At 44.5% G+C, this 22,953-nt stretch overlaps 1 protein-coding gene across 1 annotated transcript in view; it reads left to right on the top strand.

Moving 5' to 3' along the window:
• The first annotated feature begins 19,020 nt into the window (after positions 1–19,020).
• The window catches only part of GPR39 (G protein-coupled receptor 39), a 191,469-nt gene continuing 187,536 nt past the window's right edge, over positions 19,021–22,953 (top strand). Inside the window, exon 1 of the mRNA XM_077747867.1 lies at positions 19,021–19,979. Within this exon, the coding sequence (XP_077603993.1) occupies positions 19,133–19,979 (847 nt within the window). The 5' untranslated portion in view covers positions 19,021–19,132. The remainder of the gene's footprint in view (positions 19,980–22,953) is intronic.

The following is a 22,953-nucleotide window of genomic DNA, read 5'->3' as shown; positions in this document are numbered from 1 at the left end:
GCTGGGGTAAGGCTGGGGTGCAAAACTGTCCTGCAGGCAAACATCAAAGGCAATGCGGTGTTACAGTTCTTGCACTGAGGATTGTGGAGCTGTGGGAAGGAGGTGCCAGGAGGAGGTAGGCATCCTACCAGGCAGGCACACAATTGCCCCAAGATGCCAAGGGAGGCAATACTGGAAAGTCCAGGCAGACATAAAATACCAGAAAAGTCTGTCACTGGTCTTGTCCATGTGATGAATTGCAGTTTGGGGACAGGTGGGGAGGGGGAAGGTGCTGCTGCCAAAAGGAAGGCATGATTCTACATCCAAAGAGACAGAGTGGAAGGGTGGAAGGCACAAAGTGTCAGAACTGAGGCAAAGGTAAGGGCAAAGAGTTAAACTAACAACAAGGGCGCCTTGAATTCAAATCCTAGAAGCCTGAGACCTCAGGGGGACTCAGCTGGCCCAGGGATCCTAAATATGGTGGCAGGTAGGTAGAAACCATAAATCAGGAAGAGCTTAACACAGATTACCCATTCCAGTCCAGGAAATGGAGCTGTTAGTCTCTGCAAACCAATGATGTAGCTAATGCAGTGCAGTGTATCTACACACACACACACACACACACACACGCAGAGGGATCCAGAATATTAACCCTACGTTTGTTTTGCTTGCACCCATTGACTGATGCAGGTCAATAGTATCTCATAAACATTCTGGGTACCAAATGCAAGTTCCCTCAGATAGCCCTTAAGAGCCCTTAAGTTCTCTTATGGTTTATTAAGTAGTGAGTATCTTTAGATGAGTTTTTCTTTTTCTTCTTCTTAAAAAAAATGGTTTGGATTGTTCAAAAAGTAGTAAGCTGCTCTTCAGCCACAGTACGTACCCATTAAGGGAGGAAGTTGAGAGGGAAAAATGAAAGGCCCTTGCTGCTTGGATTGTCCTTCTCATTGACTCACTCATGTTTTATCTTTCTATCAAACTCCTTGTTCACAAAGTCATTTGAAATGCCCTGTCTCCAGCCTTTGGCATCATCCTGCAATTAGAATATTACCTTTGACCTTCATCATAATATGTACTCCTCATTAGTGCCATTTTTCTGTGGTATAGCCATGATTTAACACTAATTACTTCTACCACAGAGTTCTGCTTCAGTTCGGTTCAGATCACATCACGGAAATGACACATGAATTTTTCCTCATAATTTAAGGAGTACATGTGAAAAATTAGTATTCAGTTTTGGGCTCTAGGACTCCCTAGAACCGGGGAAATCTTGGAGCTGATGCTTACATTTCTTGAGGGTAGAAATGCTCCCACTCTTGAGGACCAAGTCATCAAACTTGTGTCTGTAGGCTGCTTCCAAGCTGCTGAAATATTTTGTTGGCAGAACAAGAAAAACTGAGAATTCAGCCTCCTCCTGAAAAAAAAGTTGGCCATAGTCAGCTGGACCTGAGAGCTGGCTGCCCCTTTCTGACACATAGGGGTTCTCGGTGGTCTCTACCTCTCCCTGTTGACAGCCACGGCATCTGGTTACGGTTTTCCGCCCTGGCCCTGGAGGAAGGTCATTTTGTGAGTTTATGAAATAAGCACTTAGCCAAAACTGCTTGACGAATGGTGAACAAATGATCCTGTTATTTTTTAAAATCCTACTTGAAAAAGATCAGAAGTAGGGTGAGTATAACTTCCCTTCTTGCCCTTCTCACCTCTCTTCTGGTTCTTCTGGGTTGTCTGGAGCCTTCTTCCCCTGACTGATAAATCCTCATCTTTATTCTTTTTTTTTTCCTAACATTTATTTATTATTGAGAGACAGACAGAGACAGAGTGTGAGCGGGAGAGGGGCAGAGAGAGGGGGAGTTACAGAATCTGAAGCAGGCTCCAGGCTCTGAGCTGTCAGCACAGAGTCCAATGTGGGGCTCGAACTCACAGACTGAGATCATGACCTGAGCCAAAGTTGGACACTCAATTGACTGAGCCACCCAGGGACCCCCCCCGCCATGTTTATTCTTTTTTATTTTTTTAATTTTAATTTTTTATTTCTGAGAGAGAGAGACAGCATGAGCAGGGGAGGGACAAAGAGAGAGGGAGACACAGAATCCAAAACAGGCTCCAGGCTCTAAGCTAGCTGTCAGCACAGAGCCCAATGTGGGGCTCAAACCCAGGAACCGTGAGATCATGGCCTGAGTCGAAGTCAGACGCTTAACCAACTGAGCCACTCAGGCACCCCCACCCATCTTTATTATTAGGGCTCTTGCTTTTCTCTCTGGATTTTCTCCCTGAGATAGCTCATGCATTCTGGGGTCCACCAACTCTTTTCTGGTAACTCTCAGATCTCTCTGGCTCACCTTTTCTCTCAAGGTCCCATTCTAGGACTAAGCTCAAAGGTTTTACTGTGTGCAAGGCAGCTCTGATTCAAATCCTGAGTCAGCAGCCGGCCCTTAGACAAGCACTGATTATCCCTGACCTGCCACACCCATGAAATCCTCACGGTGGCTGAGAGTATTAATAGTTTCTAACAGTGCCTGGTAATTGTTTCCTAAGCCCAAGGCCACTGGGTGGCAATGCCTTGTTCCTTCCACATTCAAACACTGTCTCAATCCCAGAAGGCCTTGTCTTGAAAAGTGACTTTTTACATTGATTTGTCAGTGTTGTCTTTCTTTCAGCTGCCAGGAATGAGGCCCACCAGGGAGTCAGGCACCGATGAGCAGGCGGGCCACCCTGAAAAATGGGACAAGGTAGAATTTGCTGACAAGACAGATTGCTCAGAGAGCTTGGCGGGACTCCGCAAGCGCCCAGAACTTGCCCGGCGGCACCCAGAAATCCTGCCACATTAAATCAGAGCCATTTATTTCCATCATTAGCAGCAAAGTAAAGTAAATGAATGCTCTGGAACTTCCTTATTAACAGTTATGACTGGCAGATAAACAAAGGCAGGGGAGCGGAAAGTGTCAATGGCGACCCTGAGGCTTCCTCCACCAGCTTTCCCGTTGCTTCCGAAAGCACAGCGTTCCCCTTCATCATGGCTTTTAAATATTTCCAGAAAAGTTTGTTTCAAGGTCTTGATACACTCTCATTTAGTATTTTAATTTTTTTAGAAGTTTCACAGAAGTGGGAGAGGGTTAGTGTGGGTAGGAAGGGAAAGAAGAGGGGGATTTTATACACTTCTGGCACTGGGCTTGGTGCATCGCCTCCCATATTTCATTTTCTTTCACTCGGGCTTATCTTGACAAGATCCCAGTGTGGGTCTGATCACAGAAATATAAAGTTGGGAAAGTTTGTACCTTAGCTGATCTAATCTTTCCCTTCTACAAATGAGAGAGAAGTCACATGACTGGTCGGTTATTAGAAACAGGCCAAGCACCAGGCCCGCTTACTCCCTCACACAAATGTTCCCGTGTGTGAGACCCAGGGGGCCGTGAGGATGCTGCCAAAAGGTCAGAAGACCTTGGTGGAGATAAGTGTGCAAACGATAAAACTTTTTCTTCTGGTGCAAGGAAAGAAAATTCTATCTTCTCTGTTTACGAGCCAGTACGTATGCTCTGAGCCTGGCGAAAGACACAGATATTAAAACCTGTACTAAAATCTGATTTTTTTTCTGATAAAAAATACATAAAAGATACGAAAGCAGAAACTGTTCTGTTTCTTTTGCTTATCAGATATTGTCACATCTGTGTGAGGTGCATGGAACTGAGAGCCTTCGTGGCCAGTAGGGGTGTGGAGCCCGCACTCTAGGATGGCAGCAGGGAAGAATGGAAAGATTCCAGGTTTCAAAGATGAATATTAGGAGGGACATTAACTATTCTTGGAAGTGAGATGCTTCCAGATTTCTTTTTATGTGAGGTCTTAATTTTTCCTAAGTTTTAAAGGCAATGCAGTCAGAGTTTTAGGTTATGTCAATGAAAGCATCCCAAGGAGGCTCTTTGAACCCCTGACCCATCATCTGCTAAAGGGAAATAACAATGGTGTATTGCAACTGGCTCATACCAGCCAACCGTGGGCATCTCTTCCCCACTTTACATTCAGTAACATCACAGTGTTTGTTTCTGTGACATCATGTTGGTGGTTTGGAATAAGTCAGGGTGGGAACATTTATGCCGTAGAATTGGGCAAAAGATACATATCAGGGATTTTCTTTCTTGAAATTTGGTTTAGCAGCACCCCACTATAAAAATAAAATTGTGTGATATCATTAAAACTATTAGAGATGATAGGTCTAAAGCATCTATTAATGTGCTTGCTACCGATAATAGGACTTAACAGATGGTGGCTACTTTGGTTATGTATATAGTAGTGTAATAACCCCCAAGACAACCAAATAGTTACAATACAAATGCACATGATCCCCCAGCACAGACATGTGTGTGTGATGGGTGTTAGAGCTGCATTCCAAAGTTTGAGACATAATGCTAGTTCTTTGATGGGTTAGCCGTTTGTTATCCAGAACATTCTACTTCCACTGGGACTTAATGCTGAAGACCTGTGTATCAGATTTAGTCTCAGGGTACAGTGAGCACCCTGGCCAGATCACCTGTCTGGAAGAGAGGCTAGGTGGCATAATATCACTGATGCCAATGTTAGACAAGAGTCATGGTTCTGACGAAGAAGAGGGGGAAGTGGTTTTTGAAATGGGGTAGGTAGGGGTCTTATTTTGGGTTTCCTGGAAAATTCACTGTGATGGATATTCATATGAGAAACAAGACCTGTGAGAGGGAAAAGGAAGCCCAACTGGGCAGTGGAAGCAGCTGAACTATGATGCCATGACATCTGACACTCAGCAGGTCACACAGAGGAATCTGAAGCTGGGGGAATCCCTTAGAGTTGTTCTCAAACGAGACAAGGACTGATTATTGGATGTGAACTGTCCCTGAGGAGGAGGCATTGCCATGCCCTTTGCCTTTGGCTGAGGTGAATGTCAGAGAGGACTCAGCTGTGATCCATTCACCGACAGTCAACCTTCTCTGTAGCTCTCACTTCCGGGGAGATGAGCGCCTTGGGTCTGGAGGAGACCGGGGTCATGCATCACAGTATCCACTATGGTGGGATTGGGATAGACTTTCCCATAGTGTTTCTCTGATCCCTCCTGCATGTCAGGCTATGCCTTCATAATCAGCCAGTCCATCATTTTCATTTATTAGGTCTGAAACTTTAGAGCACAAACCCCACTAAAATCTTCCCTCCCCCTCATGTCTTCTGGAACACTTATCCAGACTGTTTGTTCTCCTTGCAGTAAGTATCGCTGAAACATCTTGGTTGCAAGCAATAGAAATCAACCGTGGGTAACATAGGCATAAAATAAATTTATGAGAAGGATGGCTGGTAGCTCATAGGAGAAAAGTCAAGGGAAGAAGAATAGCAGAAATAATACTGATGGGAAATTGTGCAGTTAAATACCCTCCTGATCCTCAACCCACCTGCCCACTATACACACACTGCTTCTGAACACAGCTTCCACTGTAGCCTCCTTTGTGGCATTCAATCAAGTTATCACTCCTGTTAGATATGACTGCCACTACACGTCTAATGCAATGATATGTTTTAGTGTATCTTCTCATTGGAGATTTAGAATCCTTCAGTGAGTCTTCAATTGTCTGGCCTGAAGCCATGTGCCCATACCCTCAATACCAGGGCATGGGAAGAAAGGTGATCTTTCTGTCATGACTGACTGTGCCCTGCCCACCACCAAGATTCACACTGTGGGGGATTCCAAGAACTAGAAAGGAGGTTCATGTGCTGAGTCAGAACAAAACTTGATAAGCATTTACTGTCCAATCTTCTGTACCACATGAGTCATATTCTTGTTCTCTTCATGTGTGTTTTTCTAAGGGTGGCATTTTAGTAGGTCCCAGGTCTTTTTACTCATGTACCTCTGTGAATAGTGACTGCCTAGTCTGAAATGCAGATCCATTTCTCTCAAAGAGAAGAGCAAACTTTATTCCCCTGCATTAAGGTATGTTATAGAATATATGTGAAAGATTGCTTAGTTCCAAGGAACAGACTTGTTCAAGTCAACTGAGGGAACAGGGGCTTAGTGCTAGGAAACAGTGATGCTACTGGATCTGAAAAGACAGGCAAGAAACCATCCATGGCTTCTCTCTTCCAGAGTGGAGTCATCTTTCCCTTGTGACTCACATAGTCTCCGTTACTTGGCATCCCTACTTCTTCCCTGTCTCGGCTCATTCCCTCCTTCAAAGATCTGATTCAGCTTCTGAAGGACGTAATTACTTCGATTTGGCTCATTATTTTTGCTCCAATGGACAGAGCCTCATAGATCTTTGGCCAGGTTAAGGATTGAGTCTGGGGCCCACCCTATTTATTTAATGACCTCTCATTCATTCATACAGAATCTCTGCAACTACTTTTCTAAACACCTCAATTACAATGGGATGTTAGGTAGTCTCCACCCAGTTCTTAGGAAGTATTTCTCACTTTTTAGGTAACAAAAGAACTATTGGTTAATAAGTGTTATGGTTTTGTGTCTGTTCTTATGTATTATATAATTTATTGAATTCTTACATCATTTCTCTGAGGTAGGTTTTACTCCTGTTTTATAGATGATAGAATTGAGAATGACAGTGCTTATGAACCCAGAAAAAGATGGTGGAGCTGCATATCAAATCCAGAATAGTCTTGCTCCAAATCTGTGTTTTTCCTTCTACCCCAGGACACCTCTGTTGACGCATTCATGACAATGCCAAGACATTTCTTAGTCATTGATGACTCTTTGAAGAAAATTCCCAATTAGGGACTTTTCTATTAGGGAACAGTTGAAAAGTAAAGTAGAATAAAGAGGAAAGATGAAGGACTGGAGAGAGAGATGTTCACATGCTGAGCTGAGGCTACTAAGGAAAAGCAGTCTTTTTTGACAGCTGGCCCTTCCCATGGCCAGAAAATAGCCTCGTCATCAAGCAGTGGGGTGTTGCTCCTGAGTAATGAAGAGAAACTAACTTTACACACCCCAAGGTGGGTGCTCTGCATGAGTTCCTTGCTTTGTTTGTCCAAAACCACTTCACAGACAATTATAGCTAGGAGGATCCTCCAAACAAAACCTCCCAACATCTGTAAGATACAAATTAAGTCCTTTTAGAGGTAGAACATGAAGTACTTTGTTTTAATAGCTTCACAGGAAGGAAAGTGGACCAGTCAGGGAAATTCAGTTAACCAATATCTAGCCCTGCATCAATCATTCATGTGCTCTGCAGGGGGGATAATATTGTAGAATCCAGAAAGTTATTGAAAAGGGGAATGGAAAATAGGAACACGTACTAGTACATGAGCATCTAGCATCATCTGTAATGTTAGTTCCCTTCCAGCTCTTTCTCCTTCAGCCTTCAATGCCACCCATAACTTATAGTGTCTCTGGGAAGTCTCCTGGACTAAATAAGTCTGAAATATATAGATAATTTCTCTCCCCTTCCTTCCTCAGCTCTATCTGTTACAACTGCTGTGTGCTGTGGGCAGACCTCATTGTTAAGTACTTACTGGGTTTGGTGTTGAGTCAGTAATCCATTCTTGCTAGAATACAGTGTCAGGATGTGGGGCGCTCTAGTTACTATGGCTACATAACGAACCATTATAAATCTTACTACCTTAAAACACCAACATATTTATTTTGATAATGAGTGTAGAATTCAAACAGGGCTTAGCAAGGTCAGATCATCTCTACTGTACTTGGCATCAACCAGAATGGCTTGAAGGGGGCTGTAATCATTTGAAGGATCACTCATTTAACTGGCGGTTGGGCTGGGATGACTCAAACATCTGGGAATTGAAGTAGCTGGAACTCTGTTGACATCTCTCCAATTCTGCGAGGTTTCTTTGTGAGGCTTTTCCAGAGTGGCAGACTTGGGGTGACTGCATTTCTTCATTCTAGGTCAAGACTCCAAGATGTGTATCCTAAAGAGAATGAGCTAGGAAGAAGCTGTAGCCTCTGACTGACCAAGTCTTGGAAGTCACATAGTATCACTATGCCATGCTTTATAGGTCAAAGCAATTACAATTTTCTACTCAGATTCAAAAAAAGGAAACCTAGATTCCACCTCTCAGGAAGTACAGTGGCAGTTACATTGTAATAAGAGCAGGTGGGATGGCATGTGTGTGAGTGTGTGTGCGCACGCATGTGTGTGTGTGTACCATATATCCTACATATCATACATATATGTTGGAGTGGCTGGTGGCTACTTTTGGAAAATAAAAGCTAGCTGCCGCATATGGTATGTGTAAGGTTCAAAAGTTGAGAGAGGCCGGTTGGAGCAGGTCTTGAATGTCATACTGAAATGTTTGTTCTTTTCCTTTTGGGGGGATAATTTACTTACTGGTTGCTGACTATCCTCAAGGGTTTCACCTGTGTAGGTTCATCATCCCCAGCAAGCCTACAAGACTGACAGACAGAAGCAATTGTATCTCATGTTTTTTTTTTTTTTGTAATTTCCTCACTTACCAAGGCTTTGCATTTGATTCCTCCTCAGTACATGAAACACAAGTGCCTGTCTTCTCAAGCAAGCAATGACGGCAAATCAGACCAGACGGTTTTCTTGCCTGTCGTCAGCTGGCACAAACCCACATGTTCTAGCACACTTGAGCTGGTGATAATGAGGTGGCCTATCGTGGGATACACTGGTGACAACACTGAGTATCAAACTCTCAGAGCACGTTGAGATGGACTCTGGGCTTATTGCCCACCTGCTCAAAGAAGAGTCCAATCCTAGTGTTGATCCCTGAAGAACGTGTAACACCTACTGTTTATTCCATCTGCCAGGGAGTTCTGGATCCAGACCAAATGTAATTTTCACAGTCATGGATCCCAAGCCACTAGTTGCTTCCATTCAACACATTGGTCTCTCCTTCTGAAGGGTCTCCATCCAGTCTGTTTGAAAAGTGAGAGATGAGGACATAATTCTCATAAAAGATAATTTGATTGTTTTTTTCTGAGACAGAGATGGGGAAGAGCTGCTATTTGAGTTTTGGGTTAGTGTCCTCTGTCCTCCATTTACTTTGACTTTCCCTTTGCAACATTGGGAAATTTGTTTATTGCTATAAGACAGTTGTTAGAAGGAATCATGGCAGTTTGTTCTTCCTCATATTTGTCAAACTGCAGATGTTCCCCAATGGGGAGAAGATGGTTACAAGAACAGGTATGACATTATAAATAATAAAGTCTTTCCTTTTGTTCCCAACTGGAAAAGGGTTGAGTTCTAAAGTTGGAAACTTGGAACAAACCACATCCCAAGAATGACAGTGCTGGCCAGGCTCACAAATGCACATTTCATCCATAGTGTAGGCTGAGGGAGGAAGGTAGACACCCACCGGCAGGCAGGTTAGTTCAGTTAGGCCAGCCAAAATGCTTGAGGCAGCTACCTTAATCCAGCCCTTTTTTCCTTTCTGTACGTTTGAATTCAACCATCACTTACCTCATGAGCTGTGAGTGCTAAGGGCAGAGACGATGAGGGTATGACAGTAGGGAGCACAGGGGTGGCCACTGCTAAGCATAGTCACTCATAGGACAAGGGCTGGCTGCATTTTTGAAAATGAGGAACTGTGGCTTTGAGTAGCTGATATCAGTTCAGGAAATTGGTGTGTTTTTCCTTTGGTTGGTTGGTTGGTTGTTTTTTAATGCACCAAAAGGTTTTACAATGAAACCTACACATAGAGGGAAGTCACTGGGATGGTACTGCCTGTCCCAAAGCCTGTCCAATAGGCTGGTTAACTCCACCAGCTCACACAGATGCCCCAGTGACTACGGTCTTGCTTGCAATCACTCTTAGAGTGGCTCGTTCATTTTGCACTTAGAAAAAGCATTGTAAGGCCACAAAAATACGTGTTTATGCTGATCTATTGCCACTCAATTGCTACCACTCTGCAAACCACATGAAGCTCATATTTAATGAAGATAAAGTCAGACAATGTAGAGTCCCTATTGTTCAGTAAATTCTGTGTGTGATCTGTTTTAAAATAGGGAGTTATGCTGGATGAAATATCTGGCTATTACAAAGATTCCCTATGTGTCATACTTGTGTCCCAATTTTCAGAGACTAGGAATCTTGTCTCTCTTGTGGGGACAGATACCTCATTTAAGTATCCGTAGCGCTTCCTGCCACCACCATTAAACTGGCAATTGCTGTCTTATGATAGCTAACAATTTACATGTTCCTGGCTTGACTTGCAGATAAACCCCTTTAGAGAAGTGACTGTCTTCCTGCCTAAAATTCTCCACAGGGCTTTCCAGAAAGGATATGCTAAACTCGTTATCTGTTGATTTAGTTCAAGTGAAATTGAATAAGATGCACTTAAAACTCAAATAATCCCAGCCCACCTATAATGACACCTGGAGTATATAGAATGTCCCCCAGGATGCTGCTGGACCCTTGGTTCACCAACATGAGCCGCAACCACTAATGGACTGTGGACATGACATTAATGACAATTAATTCTCATGTAGCACCTTCCCTGTATCTGGCATTGTTTTAAGTGCTTTACCTGTGTTACGCCATTTGGTCCTGCAAACAGCACTTTCAGGTAGGTGCTGTTATTTATCCTCAAGTTGGCAGATTAAGAACCTGACGTACTGAGGTAAGTAAAGTGCCAAGATTATGCAACTAGGAAGTAGCAGATGCAAACCTAGGCAGTGAGGCTACAAGGTCTATGCTTTTACTCACTGTATTATACTACTCCTTTGACAAGAGCTATTACATATATGGGTTCATACTATACACCAGACACTCTTTATGTAAACTCTGTTAATCCTCACAGCAAACCCAGGAGATAAGTTCTATTATTATTTGCATTTTACAGATGAGGAAACTAAGGCATAAAGAAGCTGCATGGAAGGGCCCAGATGCAAACCCAAGGGTTCTGGCTTCCGAGTCTATCGTTTTTATAGCATGCTCAAAAGAGTTCATGGGTGGGTGAACAGAATGCCAATCATGAATCGATTTGTGTAGGTTCACATAGCAAGACGTGGTGGATCATAGACTACTTTATCAAAAAACATCATTGAAATTTTCATCAAGGCTGAGAACCACCATATCTCTGAACAATCACTGGGCTGGGAACATGTGAGGTTTCTGCTTCAGTGGGCTGGAAAAACAGTGTCGGTCAAGAAAAGATAGTCTGATCTTTGTTTGGAGGATTTTAAAATAAAAAAGATCAAGGCCTACAGGTATTGGTTTCTTCGTATGGGCTTGGATATGGGAGAAGTGCGGGGAGCTGTGGTACCGCAGTTTCCCTCGGCTCTGAGCATGCTCTGTGAAGGGGATGCAGCTAGGAGCGACCCTGGAGTAGGCATCCTCTGGTCTGTGCCCGCCAGCGGCAGCTGTGCGAAGACACAGGACAGAGAGAAACAGGGATGACTACACAGGCACTTGCCTCCCCCTGGATGGCCTGGGCCTGAATGGCCACTCTCTCTGACCTCCCAGGGATGAAGAACCCAAGAGGTAACAGGGAGACTCTCATACAGGGGAGGGGCCCATTTTAATAAGCTCAAAATATGCAGGTTAAAGGAAGAATAAAGATATGTGCTGAACCAAAACCATAACTCATCAACTTACCCAAACCATGAGACAATTTTCCTTTTTTTAAATCACCTTTTCTAGATGGGAAAAGAGAGGGAACCTGGTAGAAGGTGAGGGAGGGGCAGTAAAGTAGTCCTCAAACTGAGAAGGCACTTTGAGGCCAGAAAATGGGGCAGGTGACTCTGTACAGTTTATACAAAGTTTTTAATTTGTTATGTTTATTTATTTTTTGAGAGAGAATGAGTGAGCAAGCTGGAGAGAGGCAGAGAGACAGGGAGAGAAAATATCAAGCAGGCTCTTCACTGTCAGCACAGAGCCTTACACAGGGCTCAAACTCATGAATTGTGAGACTGTGACCTGAGCTGAAATCAACAGTTGGACACTTAAACAACTGAGCCACCCAGGTGCCCCTACAGCTACTTTTATTTAGGGTAACTTACTGACAGGGGTTTAGGTGGGTGACCATCCAGACACCTAGGAAGCTATTTTTGACAAAGTGTGGACCTTAGCCCACAGATTTTATAGAGTGAAGGGACACACAGAAGGGCAGTGTAAGGAAATCAAAGGGTCTGTGCACACCTCAAAAGGCTTGCATGCACCAACCTGGCAGCTACCCTTTAGTTAGATCTTGTGGTGCCATCTGTACCTCAGGAAGGGGAAGGACTATGTTATCTTTAACAAATTTACAGAGGGCCAAAGCAAGCCTCCTTGCATTCTGGCCTCGGTAGGCATTTCTAAGGTATGTATATTAATCTCTAAGGGGCTGGAAACACATAGTCCCAAAGAAGGACATGAACAAGATGGAGGGCCAAAGATAGAGTCAGTATTGTCAGTACTGTCACAGAATCTAATAGATAAAACATTTCTAAGAGAGAGAACATAATTTCTCAGAAATCCAGAGCCTCTTGGCAAAGGCTCACCTAAGTATCAATGTGGCATAGCATTCCATCTGTTCCACGGGAAGGACCTCAACTCTCTGAATTTGTGAAGCTGGAAGCCTCCATATAGACATAACATGTTTCACAGAGCCTCCCTCAGCCTTGTTTTCATGGTCCAGGAAGCTGGATCCTGTCATTGATACTATACTCATCTAGATATTGAGCACTGCAAGAAGTGTGGACATTCAGGCTGTAGACCTGCAGGCTTTGGATATAGACCAAGCCCTGTGTAGACTGGAGAGAAGGCACTTGATGGGTAATTTACAGACATGTACACAGTAATAATGACCCTCAACTTGCAGGACAATTTTGAGCATTGAATAAGCATGGTGTCTGGTCGCAATAGGTGTTTAATCATGGAAGTTGTTACTGTTGTTATCACTTGAGAGTGTTCTGGCTGCAACTCTGTCATACCATAGGATGAAAAGCAAGGTTGACTGAACTTATCCAATTGGCTTTGTGGGTATTCTTCCTATTTAAAAAAATTCATTTTGTAATATTATCAAATATAGCATTCACAGAGTATATAAGGCATAAATAACTGTATAATAAAATCATAAAGCAAAGCATGATGCAATTACTATCATGTAATTCCTACCCAGGTTAAAAATAGATATTGTCAGCACTCAAAAGTTCTCACCTGTATTCCATAGGTTCTTTCCAGATCATGCACCTCCCCAATTCACAAGAAATGACCTCTATCCATTCACGGAAATGACATTTTTGCTTAATTAATTGCTTTATTATATATCCTCATACAACATATACTATTCCCCAATATTGTTCTTTTGTCTATGTTTAAGTGTTATATAAATGGACATATTTATTCTTTTGTGTCTTGCTTCTTTTATACATCATCGTAGTTGTTAGATTCAACCACATTGGTTTTGTAGCAGTGATATATCCATTTTCATGGCTATATAGTAGCTCTTTATAGAAATATGCTTCATTTTGCTATCTACTCTCCTATAGATAGATATTTAGGTGTTTTTTGGTTGGGGTAATTAGTGACAATGTTGCCATACACATTCTTGTATATGCATTTTGGTGACATGAGCTGTAGGGTATAGGAATTCCTGGGTCACAAGATATGTATATATTTAACTTTAATAGGCCTTACCCAACTTTTTTTCCTAAGTGGTTGCACCAGCCTACTCCCTCATCTACAATGTACAAGTCACCATTACTTCACAGCTTCATGGACAGATGGTATTGGCCATCTCTGAATATTAGTCAGTCTGTTAGGTGTGCAGTTGTATTTAACTGTGGTTTTAGTTTGCATTTCCCTGACTACTAAGGAGGTTGGAGAGCTTTTCATTGTTATTGTCCATCTGGATTCCTCTTTTGTGAAGTGCCTGTTTATCTCTTTGGCTCATTTTTTAAAATGGGCTTACTGTCTTCTTTCTTAATGAATTTTATCCAAATGGATACTTGATTGTCTCAAACAGCATTTATTGAGTGGTGTCCTGGAATTTACAAGAGTTGATTCTTAAAATTTCAGGGGTTTTGTGAGAATATATTTAACGTGTGCATAGCTTGAAGTAAGTCATGCTGGGGGTATTTGTGCCATGGATATTGACAAATGCTACAAATCAGGGTATTCCTAGTCCTCAGAGAGTTCATCAACTACTACACCAGTGGAAAAGACCATCGCTTCTGCACTGCCCCAGTTTCATTCATCTCTGTCATGAATCCTGTCCATATCCATATGGATTTATTTCTATGCTATGTCTTCTGTATCATTCTTTCCTTTATCTATGCCCATGCCAATACTGTGCTGCCTTATAAACTATAGCTTTATAATAACTCTTGATATCTGGTAAAGCAGGTCCTCTTACCTCCTAAGAGTATCTTGCTCATTCTTGGCTCTTAACATTTAAAATTTTAGAACCAGCTTACCTAGTTTCTAAATAAAAATCTGTTGAAATCTGTCATTTATCTTTGGCTACAGTGTTTCTTCCCTTGCAGAACTTTATTTTTATGAAAAAAAGATTTATCAACCTTTTTCTTTATAGATTACAGGATATATGTCATAAGATTAAAATTCCAGCTTAGGTTTTAAAATTTTCTAGTACTCTATTCTATCATTTAATGATTTCCTTAATGATTAAAATCCAAAATTTAAAACTTTTGGTCCACCTGGAGTTTATATCATAATAAAGTATGGAGGTAGGCATCCAACTTTCTTCCTGTTTTTTCCAAGATAGCTAAACTATGATCACAGTAACAATTATTGAGCAATCTGTCTTTCCCTACTGATTTTAAGTGCCACCATTATCATAAACAAAATTCCTATAAGTATTTGTTTTATTCTTGGACTGCTCTCTTGTTTTATTACCTGTTTATAATACCATTGTTCCATAGAAATATTATTTTAGCCACAAATGCAAGCCATATTTAATTTAGAATATCCTAGCAGTCTCATTGAAAAAGTAAAAAAAAAAAAATGATGTGAAATTATTTTTAATATTTTACTTAATCTACTATAGCCATTGTATCATTTATTTAAAATTTTTAATGTTATTTATTTCTGAGAGAGAGAAAGAGAGAGGGAAGGGGCAGAGAGAAAGAGAGACAGAGAATCTGAAGCAGGCTCCAGGTTCTGAGCTGTCAGCACAGAGTCCTACTCGTGTCAAACTCACAAACCATGAGATCATGACCTGAACCGAAGTCGGACCCTTAAACCGAGCCATCCAGGTGCCCCACCATTGTATCATTTCAACATGAAATCAATATATAGAGAAAATTACATTTACATTCTTTTTTTCATATAAAGTCTTCAATATGTGTATTTTTTTATTTTTTTTTTTTTAATTTTTACTTATTTCTAGGAGAGAGAGACAGCGTGAGCAGGGGAGGGTCAGAGAGAGAGGGAGTCACAGACTCTGAAACAGGCTCCAGGCTCTGAGCTGGCAGTCAGCACAGAGCCCGACGCGGGGCTCGAACCCACGAACCGCGAGATCATGACCTAAGCGAAAGTCGGACGCTTAACCGACTAAGCCACCCAGGCGCCCCTCAATATGTGTATTTTATTCTTACAACACGTATCAGGTGGGGTTAGCCATAGTTCATGTGTAACGAGCTACATGTGGCTTATGGCTACCTTATTAGACAGCTGAAGTCAATATTTTTGTTACAGCAAGTCTACAGTAGCCTTAGCTCTTTGGCTAATTTAGCCCTCCTTGTAGGGTCTGGCCCTTCCAGGTTTGGTTCAACGAGACATTTTCCACTTATTGATTGGAAGGAACTTCATCATCTTTTAGCTCTGTGTGACTTTGGGAATTGTTCGGCTTACTAATATACAGCATTTTTGTGTTTATTATTCTTTACTTAGTTTGCAATTTTGGTTTGGGTTTTCTCTTTGACCAACAATTGTTTCAGAGATCTTTAAAAATTTTGAGATGGTGGGGTTTAGGAGTTTTATCTTTCAGTTTTCTGGTTCTATTACTACTTTTTAGTTATATTGCATTATAAATAAATTTATCTATACTATACTTTTTGAAAATTACTGAAGTGTCCTTTGTAGCCTAGTAAAGTCACTGCGATTATGCCATTAACTTCCATAAACAAGGGTGTTATGCACTTTTTAGAGTAGAGATTGTTGGTTGACTTTGAGTTAATGTTAACAATTTGAGCATACAAAATAAATTTAAACTTACAAAAATGCAATATATATGTGTAAGTGTATGTGTGTATGTGTGTGTACGTGTTTATTTTGGGTGCCAGTGTAAGATTTCATCTTAAAAATGAGATTTAGTGCAAACAAGGACGTGAAAGACACTAGCCTAGATGACCTTGAATGTGTGAAACGTGAATATAAATTTCTGAAGACCTTTAGTGACCCCTGAGTGGAGATGATATCAAAGGATACCTAAAGTATTCTTTTGTCTCACTTTCCATTCCTGTTCTTTTCCCCCCTGTACAATAAGCTAATTAAAAAATATCTACATTACAGAGACCCGAGTGTTACACCAGTGTGTTATCAACAAGTGAGATCACATTAAACAGTTTTTAATTGGTCTTAGGAAAAGCAAAGGTGAAATCAAAATTTAATTCCCCTAGCCCTTTGTTCAAAAGGCATTTTTCCATCTGCATTGTAAGGAACACATTTTAATTAGCTTGATTTTCACCGTTTGGCCATGCATTTGTGATCTTTGGTCACACTTCAGGAAAGAACATTTTGATGAAAGAAATTGGACAGTAGAGGAACTCTTGTCTGAGCAGAGCAAACTGTAATTATCAGCTATGTGGCAGGATGACTGGCACAGTGCAGCTGGGGAAAGAAGGAAAAACATGCCTTTCCCTGACATGCCCCTGTCCCCCCTGGCAGTTTTACCCTGCACACAGAGAGAGCATTTTGGAGTGGAACATGCTTTAGTGCCAGGCGGTTGGGTTCAAATCCTGCCTCTGACCCTTTGTGGTAGGTCACTTAATTTCCCTGATCCTCAATTTCTTCACCTGTAAAATGGGATAATAGCATCCTCCTTGTAGCCTCATGAGGATTGAAATAAATCAATAATGTGAACACACTTGGCACGCAATAGGGGCTCAGAGAATAACCAAGAGGAACATTTCAAAGAAAGGGTCTGTGGCCGGGCTGAATACTTGTGTGGTTCCCAACCTGTTTTCTATTGAGAAGAAAGAAGTGGGCAGGGCTGGGGACGCACATACACGCTGTTGTTGCCGGCCGTTGGTGGTGGAGGCTAGGCTCTTCCTCGTCCTCCTTCTCAACGTCTCTGGGACAGCAAATAACCAGTGCCTTTTGCAGAGGAGTCCATTTAGGACTCGGATGTGTCCTTATGAGAGCCCCAAGAGTCCACACTTGCCCTGTGCGTCTTGTGGGGCCGCTTTAAGATCATAAGACCATGGAGGTCATTTAGCTAAGCACGGTGCCCTAATAAGGAAAGGATTATCTTTTTTTTTTTTTTATCCTGAGACAGGGTCAAAATTAAATATTCCCTGTGGCACTCCGACCATGTGCCCAGGTTTGGGTTGAGAAAACACAACCCCTACATGTCTATGTGCATCATTCAGGAGTTCTTTCTACAGCACTTATTGTGCTCCCAGAATGCCCTCCCTGTTAGGAGTGCAGACTCAGGGTTTGCTAGATCTGGGCTAATTTTTAAGTTTCTCACTCACTCTTTGATCGTTGTGGGGAAGCATCTATCTGGACACTCCAGTTTCTTCATCTTTAAAATGATCACACCGCAGGGTGGTCCCTGCGATTCTTGAAGGCTGCTTTTAGCTAGGCCCTCGGGATGGACGCATACAAGGGACCTATTTTCTTCCTTCGAGGCAATGGTTTTCCACCTGGGATGATTTTGTCCCCCGAAGGGACATTTAGTGGTGTCTGGAGGCATTTGGCTATCACTGTTGGGGGCGGGCATGTAGGAACTAAACACCTCACAGTTCACAGGACAGCCTTCTCCGCCTCCATTCCCTATGATTTTGGAATTAGAAGCTGAAACGGGTCCATTAGAAGTTTTCCTCTCTCTCTGAAGAGAGGGAAAATGTCCGGGTCCTTAATGCCACGTTTACGCCATGTCCCTGTTGGGGGTGGCCTTGGTGTCCTGGTCGCAGCTCCCTCCGAAAGGACGCGCCCACCATCAGGGGCATCCAGGAGGAGTGTGCGTGACATTCTCAACCGTACACCTGCTCCCAGTTACAGACTTCCCGAGGGCCCCGCTGTGCGGAGCACAACCGAGAGGCGGGGGCCGCGCTCCTCCAGTCCCTCCGCAGCAAGGGTGGCTTTGGAGAAAGGCAGGGCTTCTATGGAGCCTCTAGTAGCTTCCTTGTAGCTCACTTCGTGAGGCAGCGCCCAGCCCGGCGGTGCGCTGGCAACACCCCCGAGGGTCGGAAAGCAGGGCGCGGAGCAGGCAAGGGCTCACTGGCTCCCCCAGGGCGGCGGGACCAGCCGGCAGGCAGGCCAGGGACGCGGGCACCCGGGCCCAGCCGCTCCCAGGCTTGCAGTGGCACGGCGCCTGAAGGGACGTTAGGGCAGGGACGGGAAGGTGGTGGTTCCCAGCCTCGGCCGTGGACTAGGAGTCCCGGAGCGCACGCCCCCGGGGCCGCGCCTGCCCGGAATGCGCCTCGGGACACGAGGCGACCCTGCCTCGGCGGTGGCCGCGTGGGCGGAGGGGGGGGTGGGGCCACCCGTTGCCCTGTGCTCCGGAGCCAAGATCTGATTTCGGGACCATGCCTGCGTGCTGAGTCAAGCCCCGCCGCTGGGCTGGGTCCGCCGCGGGGCCGCCGAGCCCTGCGAGCTGCAGTTAATGATTAATCGCAGGCCGCTCCGCCCCAAGCAGTTCAGGAGTGGGTGCTCCGGGAGGGTGGGTTGGGGCCGCAAGCTGCGGGCAGCCCAGAGGCGGAGGGGAGGGCCCTCTGGCGGGTCGCGCCGGGGGTGCTTCGGGACTCACCCCCCCAACCCCCCCCAGGGGAGACCGGGACCTCCTTCCTCCGCTCTCTCCCCGCCTCGCTCCTGCACACACACCCCAAACTCCACCCCCAGGCGCCTCCCGGGCCCCTGCGAAGTTGGGCTGCTCCAGGAAGTTTCCATGAAAGCACCAGAAATACTAAGTTACTCCTTTCAGGTGAGCGCGAATGAGAAAGCCCTGGGCCGGCTCTGGTGAGTTGCAGCCCAGAACCCTGGGCTCTGCGGGGAGGAAGAAGGCAAGCTGAGAGGTCTTTGGACCTGGTGGCGTGGCTTTCATCCCCATGGCTTCGCACAGCGACTGCTCCTATGTCATCGATCACACCCATGTCCCCGAGTTCGAGGTGGCCACCTGGATCAAAATCACCCTCATCCTGGTGTACCTGGCCATCTTCGTGGTGGGCATCCTGGGGAACAGTGTCACCATTCGGGTCACCCAGGTGCTGCAGAAGAAAGGTTACTTGCAGAAGGAGGTGACGGATCACATGGTGAGCCTGGCTTGCTCCGACATCTTGGTCTTCCTCATCGGCATGCCCATGGAGTTCTACAGCATCATCTGGAACCCCCTGACCACGCCCAGCTATGCCCTGTCCTGTAAGATTCACACTTTCCTCTTCGAGGCCTGCAGCTACGCCACGCTGCTGCACGTGCTGACGCTCAGCTTTGAGCGCTACGTCGCCATCTGCCACCCCTTCAGGTATAAGGCCGTGTCGGGGCCTTGCCAGGTGAAGCTGCTGATTGGCTTTGTCTGGGTCACCTCCGCCCTGGTGGCGTTGCCTCTGCTTTTTGCCATGGGGGTCGAGTACCCCCTGGTGAGCGTGCCCAATCACCGTGGGGGGCTCCCGTGCAACCGCTCCCGCACGCGGCACCACGAGCAGCCGCACACGTCCAACATGTCCATCTGCACCAACCTTTCCAGCCGCTGGACTGTCTTCCAGTCCAGCATCTTCAGCGCCTTCATCATCTACCTCGTGGTGCTGGTGTCTGTGGCCTTCATGTGCTGGAATATGATGCAGGTGCTCAGGAGGAGCAGCCAGGGCACGGTGGCCGGGAAGGGGCGGCGGCCGCAGCTCAACAAGGCCGAGAGCGAGGAGAGCAAGACAGCCAGGAGGCAGACCATCATCTTCCTGAGTGAGTCCTGGGGGGCGGGGGGTACCCTGGGAGCCGGCCGCCACCTCCCCACCCCCTGCCTCCTCGTGCTCCCCTTCGCCAGAAGTCCTGCCTTGCAAGTGTACACTTCCGTGTGCTGGGGCTGAAGACGCGTTGCTCTGAACCGCTCGTGTTTCTTTTCTGTGTTTGGGGGACTTGGGGAGCGGTGAACAGAACCCTAGACCAGGTGTCCGAGTCTGGGTCTGTTTCAGAGCAGCAGCTCCGTGACTCTGACAAGTCACAAGATACCTTGAGTTAAATATACTGAGAAAGGTGAGGTCAAATTAGGTAATGTGGGAGAGGTGAAAGTCCTCTGAGAGGGGCCAAGTTCTGTGGAGATAAAAGGGAGCATTCTTATCTAGCTGCCTCCCCCTCCCAGAGAACCTCAGGCAATTCGGTTTGGTTCCCGTTTTCTCTTCTCCTTCTCTTCTCTTGGGAGAAGCAGGCTGCCCGGAACAGACAGTCTCCGGGTTGCGGTTATGTTCCTCTGGGGAGATCTCCCCAAGTCTTAAGAATCTGGAGCTCTCAGACACGCGGTCCTCAGGGTCCTGTCCAAGTTTGTGCTGTGTTGGCTCTGTACCTTTATCAGATCAGAGAAACGTGGCAAGTATGGCGCGCCTGTTTGTCTGATCCAGAAAATCTGGAGTCACAGGTTCCTGGGACTTGATTGATTATCCCCAGTACCCAATCCCGCTGCAGAGAAAAATGTTTGTTTTCCAAACTCTGTTGTGGTGCAGATATTTAAAGCCAGGGCCTTCTGTGTATCAGGAGGGAAGGAGCCCTTTAAATGTGGCATCAGGAAAAGGAATAAATCAAGGTGTTGTTTGTTTTGGTGTGGGAAACCTGAGTAACAGGGCCACGGGGGTTGACATGGAAGAAAATCTGAAGGCATTTGAAGAAGGATGGAAAGACCCTGGTCTTGTCCCATAACTGCTCCTGGTTTCTGTGTGTCTGTACAGCAGATTTGACTTTTCTGTGTCTGTGCAAAATGAGAGGAGAGAGTTTGCAATTTTTGGATGCCTGCTCTGCATCAGGGGTTGTGCTACGTGGTTTATGTTTCCATTTCACAGAGAAGGAATTTGGGTCTAGAAGAGAGAAGATCTAGTTCAAATAAGTACAGCTCCAACATTGTGACCTTGGTTCTCAGGGCTGGGAAGTGAATGGCTCCCAGGGGCTTCCACAGGCTCATGTTCAAGGGAAAATGAAACAGAACAGGACTTTGACAGGGAAGGTGCTACCTAGATGAGGCTGACGGTGTTGCTGCCTCCTAGGGCCAGCCTTTGTGGAAGTGGGAGCACGGAATCTGTGGTAGGTGTTGACAGCTGGGAACTTGGGAAGGGCACCCGACCCAACTCAATCGGTCACCCACCACCTGCTGCCCAGAGTATTCCAGGAAGGAATGGACATTAGATTGGCTTGAATATCCTTTGAAAGGCTAGTTCTCTCTTCCCTCATATACCCTTAGGCATATCCTAAACTTTTAGCAGTAACTTTTTATACTATAGTGTGAATGAATCCCCCGCCCCCTCCCCCGCTTTTTTTTTTGAGTGCAGTGCACTACCTCCCACACTAATTAAGGAATTAAGGCTTCATTTGACCAAAGAAAAATAATTGATTTATTTTTGTTCCCTGTTGGACCAATTTCTTTATTTTTTAATTATTACTTCTCTGAACAGTGTATATTTTTTGTATTTCTCCCAATGGGTTTTGTTTCCGAGTTGAAGTTAGCCTTCATTTGGTAGCACCACATTGGAATACTTTTACTTAGAGATGAATAGGACCTTGGGGATCATCTCATCCAGTTAGCAATTGCCTGCAATGAGTTTGTTCCCCACGCTGCTCTCATTCTTTCCTTCCAGTTCTCTCCTTTCTTATAACAACTATGTATTAATCGCCCACTGCTTTCCCGGGCATAAAGATTGTTGACTGGCAATCAGGTGCTCAATGTGCGATTGTGTCTTGGGGGAATTTACCGTTTGTATTTAGCTCATTTCCTTTGCTGTGGGTTTTCAAAGCACTTCTTCCAAATGTCCCCCTCTCCCAATGAATTGCAAAGAGCTTTTAAAAATAGGAACCTCACTAATTAACTCAAGTTAGGAAATAAATTAATGGAGTGAAGAGGAAGAAATCACGGCCTGCCTCCATCAGATTAATACAATGCAATTTACTTTGTGGGTTTCATAAAACTTAGGCTTTGGGGCATTTTTAACCCAGAACAACTGAATATATAAGTTGTTTACAAATCGCTGAATTTAGGATAGTGATTTAGCTGTCTTTTTAGCATTTCAGTTAACAGATGTATCAAATTAAAACAAATATTTGCTCAATTCAAACATATTTTGCATTTAATGTGAAATGTAAATGACAACATAGCACAAGATGTCTTTGGAGCTCTTGAGGCAGTAAAAAAACAATTAAGGATTTTCCCCCCTCGTTGTTAAAAATGCTAACTTCTGCATAACAGAAGCGAAATTCATAAATCTACCCAAGATGAGGAGGTCTATGTAGAAAATATTAATTTTCCTTTCTGCATCTTTTGCTATTGTGCATCAGTCTGGTGGAGGTTCTGAGCCGGGTGAATCATGAAAATAGATTGGAAAATCAGGGAAAGAGAGCAATGCAGCGATGCCTCCCGGCTCTGAAGCAGTTAGCAGGAGAAAACAAGAGTCCGGGAAATGTGGCTCTTGCCTCTTGTCACCCAGTGAGAAATCAGTACCAGACATATTTCCTTTTGCAAGGTCACGGCTAATATGGCAATACTGGTCTGATGCTAGAACAGAGGTTGTTGGGCTGAAGAAGAGAAACTGCTGCATTGTTTGTTACTTGGATGTTAAGGATAGGCACAATAAACCTTCCTTTCCAAAGGGATTCCCAGACCTTCCGTTTTATCTTTCGGAACTCTCACGGAGTTATTCACGCTGCGTTGGCATCCAGGTCCACAGACACCCATGTTTGT

This window comes from Crocuta crocuta, unplaced genomic scaffold (assembly GCF_008692635.1).
Source record: "Crocuta crocuta isolate KB4526 unplaced genomic scaffold, BGI_CrCroc_1.0 scaffold427, whole genome shotgun sequence".
Lineage (NCBI taxonomy): Eukaryota > Metazoa > Chordata > Mammalia > Carnivora > Hyaenidae > Crocuta > Crocuta crocuta.
The sequence above is the reverse complement of the archived record's forward strand: the minus strand, read 5'-3'. Positions and strand labels throughout refer to the sequence as shown.